The 24,863-nt window shown below is 46.8% G+C and overlaps 1 protein-coding gene across 1 annotated transcript; it reads right to left on the bottom strand.

The window, feature by feature from the left end:
• Positions 1 to 83: 83 nt before the first annotated feature.
• fgfr1b (fibroblast growth factor receptor 1b) lies at positions 84 to 24,510 on the bottom strand. The gene is made up of 17 exons (XM_079256425.1): positions 24,250 to 24,510; positions 15,754 to 15,886; positions 13,033 to 13,131; positions 12,784 to 12,956; positions 12,586 to 12,709; positions 12,057 to 12,247; positions 9,583 to 9,727; positions 9,324 to 9,514; positions 9,105 to 9,250; positions 7,939 to 8,060; positions 7,741 to 7,851; positions 7,473 to 7,663; positions 7,265 to 7,387; positions 7,122 to 7,192; positions 2,879 to 3,016; positions 802 to 907; positions 84 to 713 (listed from the first exon to the last, which is right to left on the bottom strand). The coding sequence occupies exons 2-17, from the start codon at positions 15,848 to 15,850 to the stop codon at positions 624 to 626; spliced, it is 2,118 nt and encodes a 705-aa protein (XP_079112551.1). The 5' UTR covers positions 15,851 to 15,886; positions 24,250 to 24,510; the 3' UTR covers positions 84 to 623.
• Positions 24,511 to 24,863: the final 353 nt, after the last annotated feature.

Raw genomic sequence — 24,863 nt, 5'->3', positions numbered from 1 at the left:
TCCGACTCCGGAGACACTCAGAGGGAACAGATTAGACCCCCAAACCCTGAAATCTGATCAGTCTTTGAGGAAAATGGTGGAAAAGAATCAAGTAGTTTTATTTTCACACCACCATGAGTGAAATGAGAAAAAGCTAAAAAAATCGGAGTGTTTTAATGCAGTTAATCGGTTGTTTTCCAGACTTGGCTGAAAGCAGGTTGAGCAGCAACATCGCTGAAAACAAACGTGAAATGCAGACACAAGAAGAAGAAATCAAGCTGGAGGTGTGTTAATGAGTGAGGAGTTCTTCCTGCAGGCAGCTGAAGGAAGGAAACTAAAACCTGACGCTAGATTTTCATGAATATCTGTGTTCATGACGGATTTCCTTTCTTGGTTCTGAAATAAAACATCAAATATTATTTACATTATTCACACTGAAGTCACGATGAACACAGGAAACACAGTCCTGCTCAGTCTCTCCACCGTTTACGGCAGGATGGCGTGCTTCCAGAGGGAGTCCAGCTCAGTCCACTTCAGTCCAGATGTTCCTCACATCAGCTGCAGTGAAGCAGCTCATCTAAGATCCTCCCCTTCGTCCACCCGGCAGCCTCGTCTGGGGATGAAGGGGAATGTTTCCATGGCGACTATGTGGAGGTGCAGGAATCAGACCCTCTGATCGGGGAGTACTGGACCGGGGAGTACTGGACCAGAGAGACGGACAGGTCCAGGTACTCCTGAGGAAGAAGAGTCAGAACGGAGCAGCTGATTTAACTGATCCTTTCTGGTTTTTCTGCTGTGCTGAACGAATCCTCAGGACGGTACCTGGTTGGCCATGAGGGACAGAGTCCGGTCCAAGTCCTCCACCAGCTGCTGGAACGTCGGTCTGCGGTATGGAACCGGATGCCAGCAGTCCCTCATCATCACATACCTGGAAAAACATGCAAAACGTCAAGCCTGCTGGATCTGCATCAGGATCAGGGTCCAGATCAGGATCAGGGTCCGGGTCCAGATCAGGATCAGGTCCGGTTCAGGCCTCCACCTCTCTTCGCCTGTTTCTGCTTTTACACACTCTGCTTTGTTCAGCTTCCATCAAATACACCCTTCCTGTCCTCCTCCCTCCATTCATCCCTCCATCCTCTACCTCCTTCCTTCATCATCCCTCCATCCTCTACCTCCTTCCTTCATCATCCTTCCATCCTCTACCTCTTTCCTTCATCATCCCTCCATCCTCTACCTCCTTCCTTCATCATCCTTCCATCCTCTACCTCCTTCCTTCATCATCCTTCCATCCTCTACCTCTTTCCTTCATCATCCCTCCATCCTCTACCTCCTTCCTTCATCATCCTTCCATCCTCTACCTCCTTCCTTCATCATCCTTCCATCCTCTACCTCTTTCCTTCATCATCCCTCCATCCTCTACCTCTTTCCTTCATCATCCTTCCATCCTCTACCTCCTTCCTTCATCATCCTTCCATCCTCTACCTCTTTCCTTCGTCATCCTTCCATCCTCTACCTCCTTCCTTCATCATCCCTCCATCCTCTACCTCCTTCCTTCATCATCCTTCCATCCTCTACCTCCTTCCTTCATCATCCCTCCATCCTCTACCTCCTTCCTTCATCATCCTTCCATCCTCTACCTCCTTCCTTCATCATCCTTCCATCCTCTACCTCCTTCCTTCATCATCCTTCCATCCTCTACCCCCTTCCTTCATCATCCTTCCATCCTCTACCTCCTTCCTTCATCATCCTTCCATCCTCTACCTCCTTCCTTCATCATCCTTCCATCCTCTACCTCCTTCCTTCATCATCCTTCCATCCTCTACCTCCTTCCTTCATCATCCTTCCATCCTCTACCTCCTTCCTTCATCATCCTTCCATCCTCTACCTCCTTCCTTCATCATCCTTCCATCCTCTACCTCCTTCCTTCATCATCCTTCCATCCTCTACCTCCTTCCTTCATCATCCTTCCATCCTCTACCTCTTTCCTTCATCATCCTTCCATCCTCTACCTCTTTCCTTCATCATCCTTCCATCCTCTACCTCCTTCCTTCATCATCCCTCCATCCTCTACCTCCTTCCTTCATCATCCTTCCATCCTCTACCTCCTTCCTTCATCATCCTTCCATCCTCTACCTCCTTCCTTCATCATCCTTCCATCCTCTACCTCCTTCCTTCATCATCCTTCCATCCTCTACCTCCTCCCTTCATCATCCTTCCATCCTCTACCTCCTTCCTTCATCATCCTTCCATCCTCTACCTCCTTCCTTCATCATCCCTCCATCCTCTACCTCCTTCCTTCATCATCCTTCCATCCTCTACCTCTTTCCTTCACCAATCCTTCCATCCTCTACCTCCTTCCTTCATCATCTTTCCATCCTCTACCTCCTTCCTTCATCATCCCTCCATCCTCTACCTCCTTCCTTCATCATCCTTCCGTCCTCTACCTCCTTCCTTCATCATCCTTCCATCCTCTACCTCCTTCCTTCATCATCCTTCCATCCTCTACCTCCTTCCTTCATCATCCTTCCATCCTCTACCTCCTCCCTTCATCATCCTTCCATCCTCTACCTCCTTCCTTCATCATCCTTCCGTCCTCTACCTCCTTCCTTCATCATCCCTCCATCCTCTACCTCCTTCCTTCATCATCCTTCCATCCTCTACCTCTTTCCTTCACCAATCCTTCCATCCTCTACCTCTTTCCTTCATCAATCCTTCCATCCTCTACCTCCTCTAATTTATTTCTTTATTCATCTTTCTCTGCTCACTTTCTCTCCTTCAACCATTCACTCTCTCACCTGCCTCCTTCGGTTCCTCCTCTCCTTCTTTAACCTTATGCCAACACTTTTTTTCTGAATTCGGACCAATCAGACCCGCTGTTTGCTGCTGAACCAGAACTCACAGCTCCTGAGTGCACGCTGAGGGTTTCTCCATGCGGTGTCCCTCCTTCAGCAGCTTGAAGAGCTCCTCCACAGGGACGCCTGGGTAAGGAGACCCCCCGAGGGTGAAAATCTCCCACAGCAGAACTCCAAATGACCACCTGCAGCAGCAGACGGAGACAAGGGCAAAATGTTGGCCTAACTGGGTGTCCTGCAGACATTTTCACCAGCAGGATATGTCTTTATTGTGATGCATCGTTTCTGAGCCTGTTTCATCAAACATCCTATTGCCCACTCTCTCACTCAGTAAGTCCAATCAGTCCGCCAGTCCATCCATCAGTCCATCAGTCAGTCAGCAAGTCTGTCCGTCCATTAGTCCGTTAGTCAATCAGTCCGCCAGTCCATCCATCAGTCCATCAGTCAGTCAGCCAGTCTGTCCGTCCATTAGTCCGTTAGTCAATCAGCCAGTCTGTCCGTCCATTAGTCCGTTAGTCAGTCCGCCAGTCCATCCATCAGTCCATCAGTCAGTCAGCCAGTCTGTCCGTCCATTAGTCCGTTAGTCAATCAGTCCGCCAGTCCATCCATCAGTCCATCAGTCAGTCAGCCAGTCTGTCCGTCCATTAGTCCGTTAGTGAGTCAGCCAGTCTGTCCGTCCATTAGTCCGTTAGTCAATCAGTCCGCCAGTCCATCCATCAGTCCATCAGTCAGTCAGCCAGTCTGTCCGTCTATTAGTCCGTTAGTCAGTCAGCCAGTCTGTCCGTCCATTAGTCCGTTAGTCAGTCAGCCAGTCTGTCCGTCTATTAGTCCGTTAGTCAGTCAGCCAGTCTGTCCGTCCATAAGTCCGTTAGTCAGTCAGCCAGTCTGTCCGTCCATAAGTCCGTTAGTCAGTCAGCCAGTCTGTCCGTCCATTAGTCCGTTAGTCAGTCAGCCAGTCTGTCCGTCCATAAGTCCGTTAGTCAGTCAGCCAGTCTGTCCGTCCATTAGTCCGTTAGTCAGTCAGCAAGTCTGTCCGTCCATAAGTCCGTTAGTCAATCAGCCAGTCTGTCCGTCCATTAGTCCGTTAGTCAGTCCGCCAGTCTGTCCGTCCATAAGTCCGTTAGTCAATCAGCCAGTCTGTCCGTCCATTAGTCCGTTAGTCAGTCAGCCAGTCTGTCCGTCCATAAGTCCGTTAGTCAATCAGCCAGTCTGTCCGTCCATTAGTCCGTTAGTCAGTCAGCCAGTCTGTCCGTCCATAAGTCCGTTAGTCAATCAGCCAGTCTGTCCGTCCATTAGTCCGTTAGTCAGTCAGCCAGTCTGTCCGTCCATTAGTCCGTTAGTCAGTCAGCCAGTCTGTCCGTCCATTAGTCCGTTAGTCAGTCAGCCAGTCTGTCCGTCCATTAGTCCGTTAGTCAGTCAGCCAGTCTGTCCGTCCATTAGTCCGTTAGTCAGTCCGCCAGTCTGTCCGTCCATAAGTCCGTTAGTCAGTCAGCAAGTCTGTCCGTCCATTAGTCCGTTAGTCAGTCAGCCAGTCTGTCCGTCCATAAGTCCGTTAGTCAGTCAGCCAGTCTGTCCGTCCATAAGTCCGTTAGTCAGTCAGCAAGTCTGTCCGTCCATTAGTCCGTTAGTCAGTCCGCCAGTCTGTCCGTCCATAAGTCCGTTAGTCAGTCAGCAAGTCTGTCCGTCCATTAGTCCGTTAGTCAGTCAGCCAGTCTGTCCGTCCATTAGTCCGTTAGTCAGTCAGCAAGTCTGTCCGTCCATAAGTCCGTTAGTCAGTCAGCAAGTCTGTCCGTCTATTAGTCCGTTAGTCAGTCAGCAAGTCTGTCCGTCCATAAGTCCGTTAGTCAGTCAGCAAGTCTGTCCGTCTATTAGTCCATCAGTCAGTCAGCCAGTCTGTCCGTCCATTAGTCCGTTAGTCAGTCAGCCAGTCTGTCCGTCCATAAGTCCGTTAGTCAGTCAGCCAGTCTGTCCGTCCATAAGTCCGTTAGTCAGTCAGCCAGTCTGTCCGTCCATTAGTCCGTTAGTCAGTCAGCAAGTCTGTCCGTCCATTAGTCCGTTAGTCAGTCAGCCAGTCTGTCCGTCCATTAGTCCGTTAGTCAGTCAGCCAGTCTGTCTGTCCATTAGTCCGTTAGTCAATCAGCCAGTCTGTCCGTCCATTAGTCCGTTAGTCAGTCAGCAAGTCTGTCCGTCCATTAGTCCGTTAGTCAGTCAGCCAGTCTGTCCGTCCATTAGTCCGTTAGTCAGTCAGCCAGTCTGTCCGTCCATTAGTCCGTTAGTCAGTCAGCCAGTCTGTCCGTCCATTAGTCCGTTAGTCAGTCAGCCAGTCTGTCCGTTCATAAGTCCGTTAGTCAGTCAGCCAGTCTGTCCGTCCATTAGTCCGTTAGTCAGTCAGCCAGTCTGTCTGTCTATTAGTCCGTTAGTCAGTCAGCCAGTCTGTCTGTCCATTAGTCCGTTAGTCAGTCAGCCAGTCTGTCCGTCCATAAGTCTGTTAGTCAGTCAGCCAGTCTGTCCGTCCATTAGTCTGTTAGTCAGTCAGCCAGTCTGTCCGTCCATTAGTCCGTTAGTCAGTCAGCCAGTCTGTCCGTCCATTAGTCCGTTAGTCAGTCAGCCAGTCTGTCCGTTCATAAGTCCGTTAGTCAGTCAGCCAGTCTGTCCGTCCATTAGTCCGTTAGTCAGTCAGCCAGTCTGTCTGTCTATTAGTCCGTTAGTCAGTCAGCCAGTCTGTCCGTCCATTAGTCCGTCAGCCAGTCTGTCCGTCTATTAGTCCGTTAGTCAGTCAGCCAGTCTGTCCGTCCATTAGTCCGTTAGTCAGTCAGCCAGTCTGTCCGTCCATTAGTCCGTTAGTCAGTCAGCCAGTCTGTCCGTCCATTAGTCCGTTAGTCAGTCAGCCAGTCTGTCCGTCCATTAGTCCGTTAGTCAGTCAGCCAGTCTGTCTGTCTATTAGTCCGTTAGTCAGTCAGCCAGTCTGTCCGTCCATTAGTCCGTTAGTCAGTCAGCCAGTCTGTCCGTCCATTAGTCCGTTAGTCAGTCAGCCAGTCTGTCCGTTCATAAGTCCGTTAGTCAGTCAGCCAGTCTGTCCGTCCATTAGTCCGTTAGTCAGTCAGCCAGTCTGTCTGTCTATTAGTCCGTTAGTCAGTCAGCCAGTCTGTCCGTCCATTAGTCCGTTAGTCAGTCAGCCAGTCTGTCCGTCTATTAGTCCGTTAGTCAGTCAGCCAGTCTGTCCGTCCATTAGTCCGTTAGTCAGTCAGCCAGTCTGTCCGTCCATTAGTCCGTTAGTCAGTCAGCCAGTCTGTCCGTCCATTAGTCCGTTAGTCAGTCAGCCAGTCTGTCCGTCCATTAGTCCGTTAGTCAGTCAGCCAGTCTGTCTGTCCATTAGTCCGTTAGTCAGTCAGCCAGTCTGTCCGTCCATTAGTCCGTTAGTCAGTCAGCCAGTCTGTCCGTCCATTAGTCCGTTAGTCAGTCCGCCAGTCTGTCCGTCCATTAGTCCGTTAGTCAGTCCGCCAGTCTGTCCGTCCATTAGTCCATCAGTCAGTCAGCCAGTCTGTCCGTCCATTAGTCCGTTAGTCAGTCCGCCAGTCTGTCCGTCCATAAGTCCGTTAGTCAGTCAGCCAGTCTGTCCGTCCATTAGTCCGTTAGTCAGTCAGCCAGTCTGTCCGTCCATTAGTCCGTTAGTCAGTCCGCCAGTCTGTCCGTCCATTAGTCCGTTAGTCAGTCAGCCAGTCTGTCCGTCCATCAGTCCATCAGTCAGTCAACCAGTCTGTCCGTCAGTCCAATCAGTCAGTTCGTCAGTCAGTTTGCCAGAGCAGATCTGCAGGACTGAATACGCCTTCTCTCACGTTGCCAGAATGAACCCTTCTGCTTTCCTTCTCTTGTCGTTTCATTCCCCACTGATCTGAGTCAGGTGTGTTGCAGCAGGAAAACTTGTAAAACCTACAGGACTCCGGCCCTCGAGGACCAGGACTGAGGATCCCTGAACAGTTTTACATGTGAAAATCAGACACTATGAAAGCTTGTGTTGGAGAGACAGCGTGTTCGCAGTAGCATGATATTTGTGATGTCCAGCGCTGGGAACAGCACATTTCCAGCTGCAGCTGCAAGTGAGACATGTTTAACAACTAAACAGATGCTGATTTAACTTCTGGACAACACTTTTACACCCAAAAGGGTCTTTTAGGTGTTTCTGCTTAAAAAAAGAATATCTAGTTTAATCACAACCAGGTGGAGCAAACAGGAATGAACGTCTTGGAGTTTAAAGGGTTGAAGGGAAGCAGTAAGTTCAGAGGAACTCACACGTCACTCTGGTGCGTATAGATGCGATCAAACAGCGCTTCAGGAGCCATCCACTTCACTGGCAGGCGGCCCTGCAGGAACAAGAACACGTCAGCATGTCCTCATTTCATCACGTTCAGTCTGGTTTAACCCTGCAGGCTCACGTTGGTGGTCTTCTTGTAGTAGTCGATGTGGTGGATGTCTCGGGCCAGACCGAAGTCAGCGATCTTCATCATGTTGTCCTCGGTGACCAGCACGTTTCTGGCTGCCAGGTCTCTGTGGATACACTGACGGGGGGGACAGCTGTGACATTCCTGCTGACATGACGCCTTTTCACCTGAACACGGAAAGGCATATGCTGCAGCGGCTCACCTTCTTAGAAGCGAGGTACGCCATTCCTCTGGCCACCTGGTACGCAGCAGACACCAGGTCCCTGATCTCCACGCTGCCCAGCGAAGCCTGCCGAGACCCGCTCCAGTACTCCACCCCGGCTGTCCGGCGAGAGCGCAGATACTCCCTGAGATTCCCCTGCGAGGCATACTCCACCACCACGTACAGAGGGCCTGCTTCAGGTTACCATGGCAATGAGAAAAACACATCCCACACAGTTCTGCCAGCGTGGCGACTGCCAAACACTCACCGTCCTGAGTACAGGCGCCCAGCAGGTTGATGATGTTCTTATGTTTGCCGATCATCTTCATCATCTCCATTTCAGAGATGAGATCAGACAGGTCCTTCTCCGAGGCGTCAGCTGGACAACAACAGCTCATCATAGTAAGTCAAGCAGTCTGCAGCAGCCTCTGCAGGAACACACTCAGCATCCCAGCCTCCCGCTCACCTTTCAGCATCTTCACAGCCACCTTGGTGAGACGAGTGGGCTTGCTTCTGTCGATGCCGACGGCCTCGGCCAGCACCACCTGACCGAAGCAGCCTTCGCCCAGAGGCTTCCCCAGCGTCAGCCTGCAGAAAGCAACCAGTCAGCAGGCTGAAGGGCAAACATCCGGGAACATTTTATCCCCAGTAGAAGATAAACATCACGTCACACCATGAAACATTTTATCGTTCCATGGAAATTATGAGCCAACTGAAAATCTGATGCAGCATCACGTCTGTAAGAAGCTACAAGAGGAGCAACAAAAAGCTGGAAAAGTAACATCTGGAGGAGCTTTTTACAACTAATCAGGTTAACTGGCAACATTTCAGTCACACGACTGGATATGAAAGAATCATTTAAGATGGAACGACAGACAGATTCACCGATCTGAGACAAAATGCCTAGAAATGTGGAAAATACTCTGAAGATCTCACCATCTACAGTATACAATGACAATGGATTTAGAGAATTAGAAGGAATCTTTGTATTCTGGGGAAAAGGCTGGATGCAGGTGATTCTCTCCTGGAAATCCCTGCATGGACTCAGGAAGCTTCCAGAAATCAGTCTGTGAACACAGTTCACCCTGAAATCCACAGACGCAGGTTCAAGCGCGATTACACTGAGGCGAAGCGATTTGTGAACAAGATCCAGAAACACCGCTGTTTTCTCTGGAACAAAGCTCATTCAGGAGCTTGTAAGGATTACTGCTTCCCAGTGTGTGCAAACATCCCCTGTACTTCATGTTCCATCCTGTACCGGGGTTCTCATCAAGAGCAGCTTCATTTTCCACACAGTAAAAGACACGTTATGTAAAAGCAAACGCTTCACCACTGAAATGCATGTTTTAATGGTACCTGTTTCACATGTTTGTGAATCCTGTTGCTGTTTTGTTATTTTATATTGGAAACAGAAGGCACAGTTCCTTGTGACACCAGCAGGCGGCGAGAAACAGATGAAAACTGGTCAGGAAGGCTGTGTGGGAGGGTGGGGCTCTCAGCTTTTTAACCAATCAGTGTCCACCTCTGCCTGTGCAGATCGCCCTACAAACACGTCTTTTGGAGTGGTTATACGTCTGGAGCCGATTGATGTGGTTAAAAAGTGAGGAAGACGATGTGTTTCTGGTGTCGTACCGCTCACGCGGCAGCTCCCAAGCAGGATCATAGGGAAGTTCGTACTCCGACACTCCCGCCAGAGTGGCGCTAGCTGCACTGGAGAGACCAGACTGACGCATCAGGCACATCCCGGACTGCAGGGAGGACGAAGACTCGCCTGACACCTGCAGAGACCGACAGACAAGGTTAGCATCATTGGACAGAAGTAAGCAGACAAAGCAGAGACAGAGGACTCACCTGTCTCTTCAGAGGAATGCTAGTAGCCAACTTCTGGACGGCCAGCTGCCTGTGGTAGCCACTTTTCTTCGAGGTGCAGCAGAGCCTGCAGATGACAACTGTCACGATGAGGATGAGGATGACAGAAAACCCGAGGCAGTAGGTGAAGATCTCCAGGTAGTTGGGTGAGGGCAGCGGTGACGGCGGCAGGTCTGAGGAGGGACAGGTGACGTGAGCAGAGGCAGAAACCTGTCAGAAAATGAGCTCAAAGCCAACGCACCGTCCAGGATGGAGAGCCATGCAGAGTAGTAGGACACGCCGAAGGAGTTCTCCGCCAGGCAGGTGTACTGTCCCGCATCCTCCACAGTTACATTCCTCAGAGTCAGAACCTCCACTTCTTCATCTGTGGTGTCCAAACCTGATGTCTGACAGGAGAAATGTTAAGACCAACAATCCCCTCAGAGTCACTCTGCTGAGGGAACGGCTGAATGAAGCTCCTGGCAGTCAGCACCGTGTGATCCTGCAACCGACACAAGATCAAACTCACATCCAATTTGGTGGGAGCAGGTCTGGATACCTGCTGCCATTCTAACGCGCCACTTTTTATTGCTACCATGATTCTGATTTTAACGTCCCTGGTTTTATTCACTTGTTTGAATTAAAGATGCTTCATCATCATCATCGGTTAAAAAAGCTGCTGAAACTCACTAAATATGAAACAATGTTGGCCGAAGTGGAGTGAAATTGGACTGAAACTGGACTAAAACTAGATTGTCAATAGACTGAAACTGGATCAAAACAGGATTAAAACTGGAATAAAACCATCCTGGATCTGGACTTTAACTGGATTGAATTCGGACTGGAACTAGACCGAAATGAACTGAAACAGGATTGATGTTGGACTGAAACTGGACTAAAACTAGATTGTCAATAGACTGAAACTGGATCAAAACTGGATTAAAACTGGACTGAAACGGTCCTGGATCTGGACTAAAACTGGACTGAGACTGGACTGAAATTGGACTTAAACTACACAGAAATTGAACTATAATTGGACAAGAAGTAGACTGGAACTTGAGCAAGACTGAAATTGGACCAGAACCGGACTGAAAATGGACTATAATTGGAGTAACTAGAAGCTGTCTTCTAGTTCATCTGATGTGCTGCCATCTAAACTCTTTTTAAAAGTGTTTGATGTCATTGGCCCCTGGGTTACTAAAGTGATCAATCTGTCACTCACCACTGGTGTTTTTCCCAGTGCTTTTAAACATGCCATTGTTGAACCACTTCTTAAAAAATCAAATCTGGATGCCGCAGATCCTAAGAATTACCGACCAATATCAAAACTTCCATTCATGTCTAAAATCTTAGAGAAGGTGGTCTCCGAGCAGCTGCTGCATTTCTTGCAAAAATATGACATTTTTGACACTTTCCAGTCTGGTTTCCGCAAACATCATTCAACGGAAACTGCACTGCTGAAAGTGTCTAGTGACATTATGATGTCTGCAGATTCTGGGAAATGCACGGTACTTGTCTTGTTAGATCTCTCCTAGGCATTTGATACTGTTGATCATCAGATTTTGCTAACAAGACTACATGACTTGGTCGGACTGTCTGGCTCTGTCCTAGCATGGTTCTCATCTTATTTATCAGACAGGAGTTTTAGTGTCTCAGCTAACCATATTCTATCTGACTCTGCTGATCTTCTGTGTGGAGTACCACAGGGCTCTGTTTTGGGTCCGATTTTGTTTTTGCTCTATGTCCTCCCTTTAGGAAGGATTATTCAGGAGTTTGATGATGTTTCCTACCATTTATTTGCTGATGACATTCAACTGTACTGTTCTTTTAAGGCTTCGGAGATTCAGAAACTGAACTCATTAATGAACTGTCTAGTGCAAATTAAACAATGGCTCGGCCCAAATTCCCTTCAACTTAATTCAGAAAAAACTGAGGTGTTGGTGATCGCCCCTGATGAAGCTGTTCCAGGGATCAAACAGTATTTGAGTGTTCACGGCTTGTCTTGTAAGTCAAGTCTCAGAAATCTTGGAGTAATTTTTGACAAGGAAATGTCATTACAGCATCACTCAAAGCAGCTCACTCGAAATTGTTTCTTTCAGCTGAGGAAAATCTCTAAACTTAGAACAATGGTATCCAAACGTGAGCTCGAGATGATTATCCACGCCTTTGTGTCTTCTCGTTTAGACTATTGTAACGACTTGTTTTCTTGTCTAAACAAAAAAGAGTTGTCTCGTCTGCAGCAGGTCCAAAATTCTGCTGCAACCGAAGGGCTCATATCACGCCAGTTCTGAAAACTCTCCATTGGCTCCCTGTCTCTTTTCGTGTGAATTTCAAAATCCTGGTGCTCACTTTTAGAGCCTCCCTACGTTCGCTTGAGTCTGTTGATGTGTTTAAGTGCAATCTTAAAACCTTCTTGTTTCGGCAGGCATACCCAGCTGTGTAGATTAGGGGTGTTATGACCAGCAGTTTCTGTCTATTTTTATATACAGTGTTTTTGTTGTATCTTTTTATATGTATTTTATTTTTGTATTTTGCTTTTTTGTGAAGCACTTTGTGACTTCTGTCTGTGAAAGGTGCTATATAAATAAAATTTACTTACTTACTTACTAGTAGAATAGGACTGAAATTGGACTAGAACTGGACTGAAAATAGACCGTGACTGGACTGTAGCTGGACTGAGACTGGACTGGATCTGGACTAAAACCGGACTGTAAGTGTGGGGTGAACTGTAGCTACCTTGAGAATCAGGATGTAGGGGGATCCGTCCGGTGACACTCTGCTGCCGTTGACGGTGACGTGTTTGAGCCACTGGATGTGAGGCTGTGTGTCGCTGAACACTCTGCACACAAACTGCACATTGGTACCGACAACTGCTGTCTGATTGGCCAGCGGCCCGGCCTGCAGGATAGGCCGGTGAGGAGACCGCTCTGCGTTGGTCCGGTCCAGATCCATGTGAGAAGGTGACAACATGTAGAGATTCACATTAGTAAGCTGTAGGGAGCACAGTGTAAAGGTGATTCATGTGAGAACAGGTAGTCTAAAAGTTTGGAATAAAGTTTTTTTTTTCAGTTTTCAGGCTTCCAGAGAGTCATGTGACAAATGAAAGCGTTATTACTGGTTCCTTCAAAGAGATGCATTTAGGAAAAGTACCAGGAGAGAATGTGATGTGTTTTATCTTTCTGATATCTTCGGTTTGCTCTGTGGTAGATGGAGAAAATGTTTTCTCCTCTTTAATGTCGTTACTTCCACCTGAACCAGGTCTTACCCAGTACATCCAGCAGGTAGGTATGTCTGAGGCTCCCATGGTCATTCTCCACCACACAGGTGTAGTTGCCTTTATCCGAGGGAACCACTGACTCCATGATCAGTGTCCAGGTGTGGTCCCGGATCTGAAAGATGGAGGACACGTGGTGGAAGTTGATTGAAATCATGAAAACAAGTTTCCGCTCCGCATCAAACACACCTTAAACCCTCCGATTCGCTGGTCTTTCTGGACCTCTTTGTCGTTCTTGTACCAGCGCAGGTTGGGGACTGGACTTCCAGTTGCTTGGCAACGAAACCTGACCGTCTTGCTGGCGGGAACGACGAGGAGCTGCCTCTCCATCTTCTCTGGCGCCACCCACTGCGGCCCCAACGCTAGCGAGGCAACAGCACGGCGTGAACATCACATCGTCATTTAGCTCTGCTCTCAGACAGACTGACGGAGACTCACGTTGCAGCTTCTCGTTGCTGGTGGACAGCTCATTGGACAGTTTGTTTTCCTCTGACGAGGATTCGTCGTCTTCTTCGTCTTCAGACGACTTCACTGCATCTGGTCAAAAAGAAGTTCAGAAGGAACGTTTAGCAGGAGAATCAGAGGTCTCAGAGGATGGATGGCGTTAGAGGACTGACCTCTGACCTCGCTGGAAGCAGCAGAAATGCTGTCGCCACAGCAGAGCTACGTCCAACCACTTCTAAGACTTCCCCACTGCCCTGCATCATTAACTCCAGAAACACAAACATCCTTCCAGTCAGAAAGTTACCGGACACGATTAAATAAGGACAAAGTCCACGGACGGAGAGTTTCCATGGTTACTTTAAACGTCAGAAGGACCAGATTATTTCCTCCAACAGGAGAGGAAAGAAGAGGTTTGTCTTCTTCTGCTGCCAGTCACACGGCAGATCAATGAAACCAAACGGAAAGAACATCAAGCCGGCTGAAACCTCTGATGTAACTTCAAGACTTTTTTACTGACTGAACCCTGGAGAGAATCCAGATTCACACCTGTTTATATACAGTCTGAACGCTGATGCTGAGTTTCCGAACCCAAACACGAGCTTGTCTCTGCCACGAAGCAGAAACTTTCTCCACTGCTAAACCTTCACTTCCATCCTTCTTCTATGTATTTTATTGGATTAATATTTCAGATGAGATTAATCCAAACTATTTTAACTGACAGAACTACAATCTGTTGGATCAATACAGAAAGCTTCACACATTGTGAAGTATTTCAGTCAGGAAAGAAGATGTTGCATCAGAATGAGCAGAAATCCTCTTTGACTGGTCTGAATGTGCAGACTGTGGTGAACATCCAGCAGACATGGTGAGCTCTGGACCTGATCAGGAATATCTGGTCTGGTCCGGATCTGAGAGGAGGGGGAACGCAGGGGGAAGTGGTGCGATTTCAGAGAGCTTAAACGTCCTGAAAGCCAGCCTTGTTGACGAGAGGACGCTGCAGCAGAAAGGCTAAATCTGATGTGTTCTCAGCCGAGACAAAAACAAGAGTTTATGAGCTCAGTCACGGCAGAATGCCGAGTCAGCTGGAGTCCAGATGGTTGCAGGATGTCACGATATTTCCACGCATGTCTGCCCAAAGATGGTGAGGAAGCTGCGTGTCCTGTGAAGAGCCGTGCTTGTGTCTGAGTGGACGTAACACACTCAGACTGCGTGCATGTGTCCCCATTACTGCGTCTGGACAGGATATGCAGACCGCAACCAGCACCATGGTTACACCAGGAACCAGCTCTTTAACCAGTTTCACATGCCGCCCCACCAAAAACAGCCAAACCAAGAAAATGCCACTTTCCCCGAAAAGAACTTCGCTCACTGGAAAGTTTTACAGCATTTTTACATAACAGCAGAGACTGAGACAATATCCAGGCAAGCAGTCATCAAACACAAGTCAGCAGGACAGGTCCCAGACAGACCAGTTCAGAAACACCAGTAACACCACTGACTTCTGCTCGTTCTCCTGCTTCCATCTGATGCCAGACAGCTTCGCAAACATCAGCTGTTCCAAGCAGAAAAACTGCTTTTCAGCCCTTTCTGTTACATGTGAAGCTTTTATCCACCATTTTCCTCACTTTAAGCTTGTAAAATACATTAAAATAAACCAACAAACTGTCCGCAAAGATCAGCTTTAAAAGGATCACTTATCATCATGAGAAGCTGAAATCAGGTATGTATATATAACTGATTTTATATATATATACATACATACATATATGTATATATAATCTCATCCTTTAGAACCAGAACTCCAGTCACTGTTAACCCCAGTCAGCCGACAGATGTGACGTTTCCATGGAAACGTGATGTTTCCAGCCTCAGCTGTCAGATTCTGAGGCTAAAATGATGTAAAATGAATGTATGAACAGATAAAGCAGCATAAAGAGCAATCAGAAGTTTGTAGAAATAACACACATAGATCAGCAGTGATCAAGCCTTTTCTCATCTGCACATCATTCCCTCACGTCTGAAACACACACACACACACACACACACACACACACACACACACACACACACACACACACACACACACACACACACACTGTTTCCATGTTTCCACACGTCTTCCTGCTACTATCTACCTGCTCTCCTCACTGCAGCACCTCCACCTCAGCTGCATCCCAAACGTCTTCTTGGCTTTATTCCAGCCATAGAGGATCATTATTTTCCTGCTTTTCTCATCACTTGTTGATCTTTGGCTGCTCCTGATTGGACGTTACCGTCAGTTTAAGCTCTCTGATTGGTGGAAAGTCTGACAGGAAGTGTCTTCATCATCATGTCCAGGTGAAATGCTGGAAAAGACCAGCTGTAGGGTCACATGACCATCACAGTTCCACGCTGCTGGTCCTGAGACGACGATGATAGAAGAGAGAGCATTCTGGGAGATCTGGTGAAATATTTGGGGCATCCTACTGGGGTCAGACCCTGGATTTTTGGGAAGAGCCCGGGATCCACGAAGAGGATCTGCAGAGTGTTGCTGGGGAGAAGCTGGGTCTTCCCTCTGAAGTTTTTAAGTAAAAATGATCCAAGAAATAATATGTTCAGATCTAAACATCTAAAAGTCTTTTTTAGTCTTTTCTTTGTAAACTTTGTTGCACATCTGTCATGCGTCAGGAAGGCAAAGCACAAGCTGTACTTCCCGCCACCTGTGGAGTGTGTTACCTGTGTCTGGGTCCTCGGTGGCCGGTCTGGACTGGGCCTGTTGGAGCTGGACCAGCAGCAGCAGGAGGAGGAGGAGGATGGAGCGTGGAGGTCCCATCGTGTCTTCATGCAGGAGCTTCCTGCCTCTTTCAGGCTGCAGAGAAATAAAACCAGGATCATTCCCAGCTTCACTCAGAGCAGCTGATCTTCCTCCCTGCTCCTGCTTCCTCATCACCTTCACCACCTGGACAAACATGAAGCTGCAGCGCCAGACGAGCACGCTGCCCCAAGCACACATGTCCTCCATTTGTCTCTACGGAGAAAGGAGCTGCAGAGAGGACACCGTCTGCTTCCACCTCACAGCAACACAGTTAACTGTTAAATAAAACCACCGCGACCAGTTTTCCCAGTTACAGCTGAGCCCAAACAGGCGGTGATGGTGGTGGTCTCCGTCCAGACTGGACTGTCGTGGTCCAGACGCCACGCTGGACTGTAGTGGTCCAGACAACACGCTGGACTGTAGTGGTCCAGACGCCACGCTGGACTGTAGTGGTCCAGACGCCACGCTGGACTGTAGTGGTCCAGACGCCACGCTGGACTGTAGTGGTCCAGACAACACGCTGGACTGCAGTGGTCCAGACAACACGCTGGACTGTAGTGGTCCAGACAACACGCTGGACTGTAGTGGTCCAGACAACACGCTGGACTGTAGTGGTCCAGACGCCACGCTGGACTGTAGTGGTCCAGACAACACGCTGGACTGTAGTGGTCCAGACGCCACGCTGGACTGTAGTGGTCCAGACAACACGCTGGACTGTAGTGGTCCAGACGCCACGCTGGACTGTAGTGGTCCAGACAACACGCTGGACTGTAGTGGTCCAGACGCCACGCTGGACTGCAGTGGTCCAGACGCCACGCTGGACTGTAGTGGTCCAGACAACACGCTGGACTGTAGTGGTCCAGACAACACGCTGGACTGTAGTGGTCTAGACGCCACGCTGGACTGTAGTGGTCCAGACGCCACGCTGGACTGTAGTGGTCCAGACGCCACGCTGGACTGTAGTGGTCCAGACGCCACGCTGGACTGCAGTGGTCCAGACGCCACGCTGGACTGTAGTGGTCTAGACGCCACGCTGGACTGTAGTGGTCCAGACAACACGCTGGACTGTAGTGGTCCAGACGCCACGCTGGACTGCAGTGGTCCAGACGCCACGCTGGACTGTAGTGGTCCAGACAACACGCTGGACTGTAGTGGTCCAGACAACACGCTGGACTGTAGTGGTCCAGACGCCACGCTGGACTGTAGTGGTCCAGACGCCACGCTGGACTGTAGTGGTCCAGACGCCACGCTGGACTGCAGTGGTCCAGACAACACGCTGGACTGCAGTGGTCCAGACAACACGCTGGACTGTAGTGGTCCAGACAACACGCTGGACTGTAGTGGTCTAGACGCCACGCTGGACTGTAGTGGTCTAGACGACACGCTGGACTGTAGTGGTCCAGACAACACGCTGGACTGTAGTGGTCTAGACAACACGCTGGACTGTAGTGGTCCAGACAACACGCTGGACTGTAGTGGTCTAGACAACACGCTGGACTGTAGTGGTCCAGACAACACGCTGGACTGTAGTGGTCCAGACGCCACGCTGGACTGTAGTGGTCCAGACGCCACGCTGGACTGTAGTGGTCTAGACGCCACGCTGGACTGTAGTGGTCCAGACGCCACGCTGGACTGTAGTGGTCCAGACGACACGCTGGACTGTAGTGGTCTAGACAACACGCTGGACTGTAGTGGTCCAGACAACACGCTGGACTGTAGTGGTCCAGACGCCACGCTGGACTGTAGTGGTCCAGACGCCACGCTGGACTGTAGTGGTCTAGACAACACGCTGGACTGTAGTGGTCCAGACGCCACGCTGGACTGTAGTGGTCTAGACAACACGCTGGACTGTAGTGGTCCAGACAACACGCTGGACTGTAGTGGTCCAGACAACACGCTGGACTGTAGTGGTCTAGACGACACGCTGGACTGTAGTGGTCTAGACAACACGCTGGACTGTAGTGGTCCAGACAACACGCTGGCCTGTACTGGTCCAGACGCCACGCTGGACTGTAGTGGTCTAGACGACACGCTGGACTGTAGTGGTCTAGACGACACGCTGGACTGTAGTGGTCCAGACGCCACGCTGGACTGTAGTGGTCTAGACAACACGCTGGACTGTAGTGGTCCAGACAACACGCTGGACTGTAGTGGTCCAGACGCCACGCTGGACTGTAGTGGTCCAGACAACACGCTGGACTGTAGTGGTCCAGACGCCACGCTGGACTGTAGTGGTCCAGACGACACGCTGGACTGTAGTGGTCCAGACAACACGCTGGACTGTAGTGGTCCAGACAACACGCTGGACTGTAGTGGTCTAGACGACACGCTGGACTGTAGTGGTCCAGACGCCACGCTGGACTGTAGTGGTCCAGACGACACGCTGGACTGTAGTGGTCCAGACAACACGCTGGACTGTAGTGGTCCAGACAACACGCTGGACTGTAGTGGTCTAGACGACACGCTGGACTGTAGTGGTCTAGACGACACGCTGGCCTGTACTGGTCCAGACAACACGCTGGACTGTAGTGGTCCAGACAACACGCTGGACTGTAGTGGTCTAGACGACACGCTGGACTGTAGTGGTCTAGACGACACGCTGGCCTGTACTGGTCCAGACAACACGCTGGACTGTAGTGGTCCAGACGACACGCTGGACTGTAGTGGTCCAGACAACACGCTGGACTGTAGTGGTCTAGACGACACGCTGGCCTGTACTGGTCCAGACAACACGCTGGACTGTAGTGGTCTAGACGACACGCTGGACTGTAGTGGTCTAGACGACACGCTGGACTGTAGTGGTCTAGACGACACGCTGGACTGTAGTGGTCCAGACAACACGCTGGACTGTAGTGGTCTAGACGCCACGCTGGACTGTAGTGGTCCAGACAACACGCTGGACTGTAGTGGTCTAGACGCCACGCTGGACTGTAGTGGTCCAGACAACACGCTGGACTGTAGTGGTCTAGACGCCACGCTGGACTGTAGTGGTCCAGACAACACGCTGGACTGTAGTGGTCCAGACAACACGCTGGACTGTAGTGGTCCAGACAACACGCTGGACTGTAGTGGTCTAGACGCCACGCTGGACTGTAGTGGTCTAGACGCCACGCTGGACTGTAGTGGTCCAGACAACACGCTGGACTATAGTGGTCCAGACAGACTCCGGGGGGGCCGGGGGGGGGGGGGGGGGGGGGGGGGGGGGGTCTCTCACATCCCAACGCCGGGCCTCCTGATTGGCTGGTTGGCTCCCGGTGGTCTCCATGGGTGAGATCAGGTTCTCATGGAGACCAGCAGCCTTCAGTAGGACCAGTTTGGCAATGGGTCATGATGGTCTGGGGAGCCGGTTCCTTGAACCAGACCTCCATGTGCTGGCCAAAGGTACCAGGATGTTGATCCTGAGACCAGATCCTGCAGTGGGACCTGGACTGATCTCATGTGGGACCGTCCTCATGTAGCTGGACCACCAGCACCAGTTCCTGCATGATGGTTTGACTGGACTGGCCTGCACATGTCCCAGACCTGAATCCAGTCCAGCAGGTCTGGGACATCACGTCTCGCTCCGTCCAGCATCCAAGTTCTCATGATGAAGACTCCAGCTGGTCGGATCAGATATTCCCGTCCACGCTGCGCGGAACTGGACTTACTGGTTACACTGGGTCACTGCTCCAGGAGCTCCATTCCATCCCTGAGTGTAAAACGGAGCGGCTGCAGCATCATCAGATCTTCTCTAACTTCTATCAAAACCCTAAAAAGTTCCCAGCGCTGACGTTCACCAGACAAACACGACGTAAACATCCAGAACAGCCTTCCCGTCACTCAGCCTGGGATCAGCTGAGCGCCGCCATGCTGCCAACACATCCAGCCTGTCATTACAGTCCGTCCTCCAGCTCCACAGCGCCGCCGTGCACACGCAGCACGTGCATGTGGTCGAGGGTGGAGTCGTCCAGCATGACGAGCAGCACGGCAGACGATGCCACACACACACACACACACACACACACACACACACACCTCTTTAATTAATGCTGTGAACACAGTACGGCCTCCTGCTGCAGACTTGCTTTAACCTCCACACACACGCTGCATGAACTGTATAAAAGCAGTATAGAATAGTATAGTATAGAGTAATATAGAATAGTATAGAGTAATATAGAATAGTATAGTATAGAGTAATATAGAATAGTATAGTATAGAGTAATATAGAATAGTATAGTATAGAGTAATATAGAATAGTATAGAGTAATATAGAATAGTATAGTATAGAATAATATAGAATAGTATAGAGTAATATAGAATAGTATAGTATAGAGTAATATAGAATAGTATAGTATAGAATAATATAGTACAGTATAGAGTAATATAGAATGGTATAGAGTAATATAGAATGGTATAGAGTAAAATAGAATAGTATAGAGTAATATAGAATAGTATAGTATAGAGTAATATAGAATAGTATAGTATAGAGTAATATAGAATAGTATAGCATAGAGTAATATAGAATAGTATAGAGTAATATAGAATAGTATAGTATAGAATAATATAGAATAGTATAGAGTAATATAGAATAGTATAGTATAGAGTAATATAGAATAGTATAGAGTAATATAGAATAGTATAGTATAGAATAATATAGAATAGTATAGAGTAATATAGAATAGTATAGTATAGAGTAATATAGAATAGTATAGAGTAATATAGAATAGTATAGTATAGAATAATATAGAATAGTATAGAGTAATATAGAATAGTATAGTATAGAGTAATATAGAATAGTATAGAGTAATATAGAATAGTATAGTATAGAGTAAAATAGAATAGTATAGAGTAATATAGAATAGTATGGTATAGAGTAAAATAGAATAGTATAGAGTAATATAGAATAGTATAGTATAGAGTAATATAGAATAGTATAGAGTAATATAGAATAGTATAGAGTAATATAGTATAGTATAGAGTAATATAGAATAGTATAGAGTAATATAGAATAGTATAGTATAGAGTAATATAGAATAGTACAGAGTAATATAGTATAGTATAGAGTAATATAGAATAGTATAGTATAGAGTAAAATAGAATAGTATAGAGTAATATAGAATAGTATAGAGTAATATAGTACAGTATAGAGTAATATAGAATGGTATAGAGTAAAATAGAATAGTATAGAGTAATATAGAATAGTATAGTATAAAGTAATATAGAATAGTATAGAGTAATATAGAATAGTATAGTATAGAATAATATAGAATAGTATAGAGTAATATAGAATAGTATAGTATAGAATAATATAGAATAGTATAGAGTAATATAGAATAGTATAGAGTAATATAGAATAGTATAGTATAGAGTAATATAGAATAGTATAGAGTAATATAGAATAGTATAGAGTAATATAGAATAGTATAGTATAGAGTAAAATAGAATAGTATAGAGTAATATAGAATAGTATAGAGTAATATAGTACAGTATAGAGTAATATAGAATGGTATAGAGTAATATAGAATGGTATAGAGTAAAATAGAATAGTATAGAGTAATATAGAATAGTATAGTATAGAGTAATATAGAATAGTATAAAGTAATATAGAATAGTATAGTATAGAGTAATATAGAATAGTATAGAGTAATATAGAATAGTATAGTATAGAGTAATATAGAATAGTATAAAGTAATATAGAATAGTATGGTATAGAGTAAAATAGAATAGTATAGAGTAATATAGAATAGTATAGTATAGAGTAATATAGAATAGTATAGAGTAATATAGTATAGTATAGAGTAATATAGAATAGTATAGAGTAATATAGAATAGTATAGAGTAATATAGAATAGTATAGAGTAATATAGAATAGTATAGTATAGAGTAATATAGAATAGTACAGAGTAATATAGTATAGTATAGAGTAATATAGAATGGTATAGAGTAATAGAGAATAGTATAGAGTAATATAGAATAGTATAGAGTAATATAGAATAGTATAGTATAGAGTAATATAGAATAGTATAGTATAGAGTAATATAGAATAGTATAGAGTAATATAGAATAGTATAGTAGTATAAAATATTCCACAACAGAACTGTGACCACACCCTCATTCCAGCTGCAGATGTGGAACATCTGGAGATAAAACACAGGAAACACGCCGACGTTGGAGCTTTAGTTCCATTTAGCTGAGCAGAGAAAGGAAGCGGTTCTGTTGGACCTGCTCACCAAGGTTCCCAAACGATGGCCCGGGGCCTCTAAAGGGTCATCAGACAGACAGGAGGGGTCACATGACTCAAGTGGAAGTTAATCCGTTTGTTACTCTATTAGCAATGTCTGTTTCCACCAACCTTACTGACAAACTGCTGTTTACAACCACAGAAAGCCGAGTAAACAATAAACACCGGGATGATCATTTTACCCAAAACTGTAAATGTTAAACATTATTGATTAGTTTCTTTAAGTTTAGTTTTTATTTTAATATTTGCATATTTTCACATATTTCTCATTTAGCTTAACATTTTTGTACATTTTAGATATTCATGATGTAATAACAGTTTGTAATTGACATTTCCTTTGTATTTTTTTTGCATTTTTATTGATATACTAAACATTATTTACCATATTTATTTCTATATTTTAATTCTTCTTTTAATCATTTTTCTATTTGACAATTTACTTTTTTTTTTTATCTTTAAACATTTATTAACATGTTTACTTTTTATTATTCCTTTTGTTTATTTCTTTATTTTCATGTTTATTCTGTAAAATATCTCTTGAAATATTTAACATATTTATTCTTCTTTGTGTCTACACACAACTATAAATCTCAATGAACTAAAATAGTAGTGGTGTTCCTCAAGGCGCCATGCTGGGACCAGCAAAAAATTGAAAATTGAAATTTTTTGATACAAAATTTAAAATGGATTTTTGTGAATTTTTTTCCCCCCAAATTAAAAAAAAAAAATCCATGATATTTTTTTTTTTGTCATTTTTATTGTTTTTTTTTTTTTTTTATTGTTTTTCATTTTTTATCTTTTTCTTTTCTTCTTTGGCAGAATGATGGTCTGGCTAGAGTGTTGTTTTTTTTCCTGACTGAAATCAAGGAAAATGACGAGCAAAAGAACAATTTTGTACTTTTTAGTCTAGAAAAATCAGCAATTTCGAAGAATTGTGAAAATAGCAAATTCAAGCGAATCGGCATCCAAAAAAATCGTAATTGAATCGGGACTAAAGCATATCATCACAGCCCTACACATGTGGACAGTCCTCTCTGAGACCAGGAACCTGGATCAGAGAACCCCTGCTCCAGGAAACCCGCCACTCGTCTCCTCTGCTGACCCGAGCAGGATGAATTCCTTCCCAGTGGAAGCAGCAGACCTGGATGAGTCTGCAGGACCCCGACACGCTGAACCTGATCTCACACATCTTAGAGCCTCCATGTTGAAGGCAGCACCCACACACCAGATTCTGCAGCCTGCTGGCAGCCCTGCCTGCTTCCCATGTCCTGGTGGATGCCTTCCATCCATCAGAGCTGGGAAACACAGCGAGCCAGCAGGAGGCCGTAAACCTGCAACAGTTTGTTTCATCATGAAGCACAAAGCAGGCGACACAAGGCCGGAGTGTAGACGGTGAAACAGAATCACAGCTGTTTGTCCTGCACGATGACAAGAAGACTGCACACCGTCCAGAAAAATGAGTCACACTCCTCACACACACTCCACATATATCAGTTTCTCCTCACGGCAACATGAACGGTGATGGTGGGAAATGACGACCGAGCCTGGACACACAAAAATTTTCCCAGATGTTCACAAGTTAATCAAGCTGAACGGATTGAGTAAGTCGTCCATTTTCTGTCAGGAAACATGAACATTTGCTGCTTCCAGCCATAAAACCTGATGCTTTTAATCCTTTTATCTGATAATAAACAGACCAAACTGAGGTGGATTTCTTCAGTCTGACTAATGAAGTTAAAATCAGCAAATTATTCAACTATGTGAGTCGTTTAAAGTACTTTAGTTGTTTACAGAATATTTACAGCAAAGGCTTTCTAGGCTGACAGGTACAAAGTATTACTCCTCTCATCATAATGTAGTAAAATCACTTTTTAAAAACTTTTAGGAGCTTCTGTCTAAAAAAACAACTTTAAAGTTGTTTAAATGTAGTTTATTTTCTATATTTCTGTACGTCAGAGTGCAGCTTCTGAAGCCAGATTTCAGAATAAAAGTACTTTTCAGAGACAATTGCAGCTTTTTAGAGATAATTCTGAAACTCGCATCCACTTTAAATCACGCGCACAGAAAGATGTGCGCGTGATTTCTGCAGACTTTCTGCACGCGCAGGACATGAAACCTGGACAGGACAGACTAAAGTCCTGTATGGAGCCTGAAACACAGAAAGTTCACCCTGATGGAACAAGTTGCAGAGACGGACCTGAACGACTCGCTGAGTCCGACAGGAGCGAAGGTCTGGCCGGCTGCTCGGTCCGCCTGGAGCCGCAGTCCGTCCCGGGCCTGAAAAACCACCAGCTGAGGACTTCCCTGTCTCCCCAGACTGCTTTAAGCTTCATCAAACAGATTCAGGTGAGCAGAAGAGGTAGAAGAGTCTCCACACCCCGGATCAGGACCTGGAGAGATCCGCACTCAGGGTCTAGTTGACGGGAAAATCCTGGCGGAGGGATTCCAACCCAGCGGCTGGAGGTGAAACGCAGAAACAGCTCCGTTCATCAGCGGCGTTGAGTCATAAAGTCTGACGGAGAGAAACTCCTCCTGGGGGAGGTTCCTTCCCCCGACCCTCCATCTGCTCCAGTCCAGGTTCTGCGGTCCCTCCAGGGACTCCGCTGCGCGAGGCCGGAGTACCTGCGGCGGTGTGACGTCAATCATGACAAAATGACGTCAAAATGCACTCTTCTTCCTGCTGAGCCACGAAGGTGAGAGAGAAGGTAGCACAAGTTGCTGAACATGAGCAGCAAACCCATCAGCATGTTCAGTCGGAGGCTTCTTCATGCTGTACAGAAATCCATTTTAATGATGAACTGCTGCATTCAG

This window comes from Telmatherina bonti (assembly GCF_933228915.1).
Source record: "Telmatherina bonti genome assembly, chromosome: 17".
Lineage (NCBI taxonomy): Eukaryota > Metazoa > Chordata > Actinopteri > Atheriniformes > Telmatherinidae > Telmatherina > Telmatherina bonti.
Note: the sequence above shows the minus strand (reverse complement) of the source record. Positions and strands in the feature narration are given on the sequence as shown.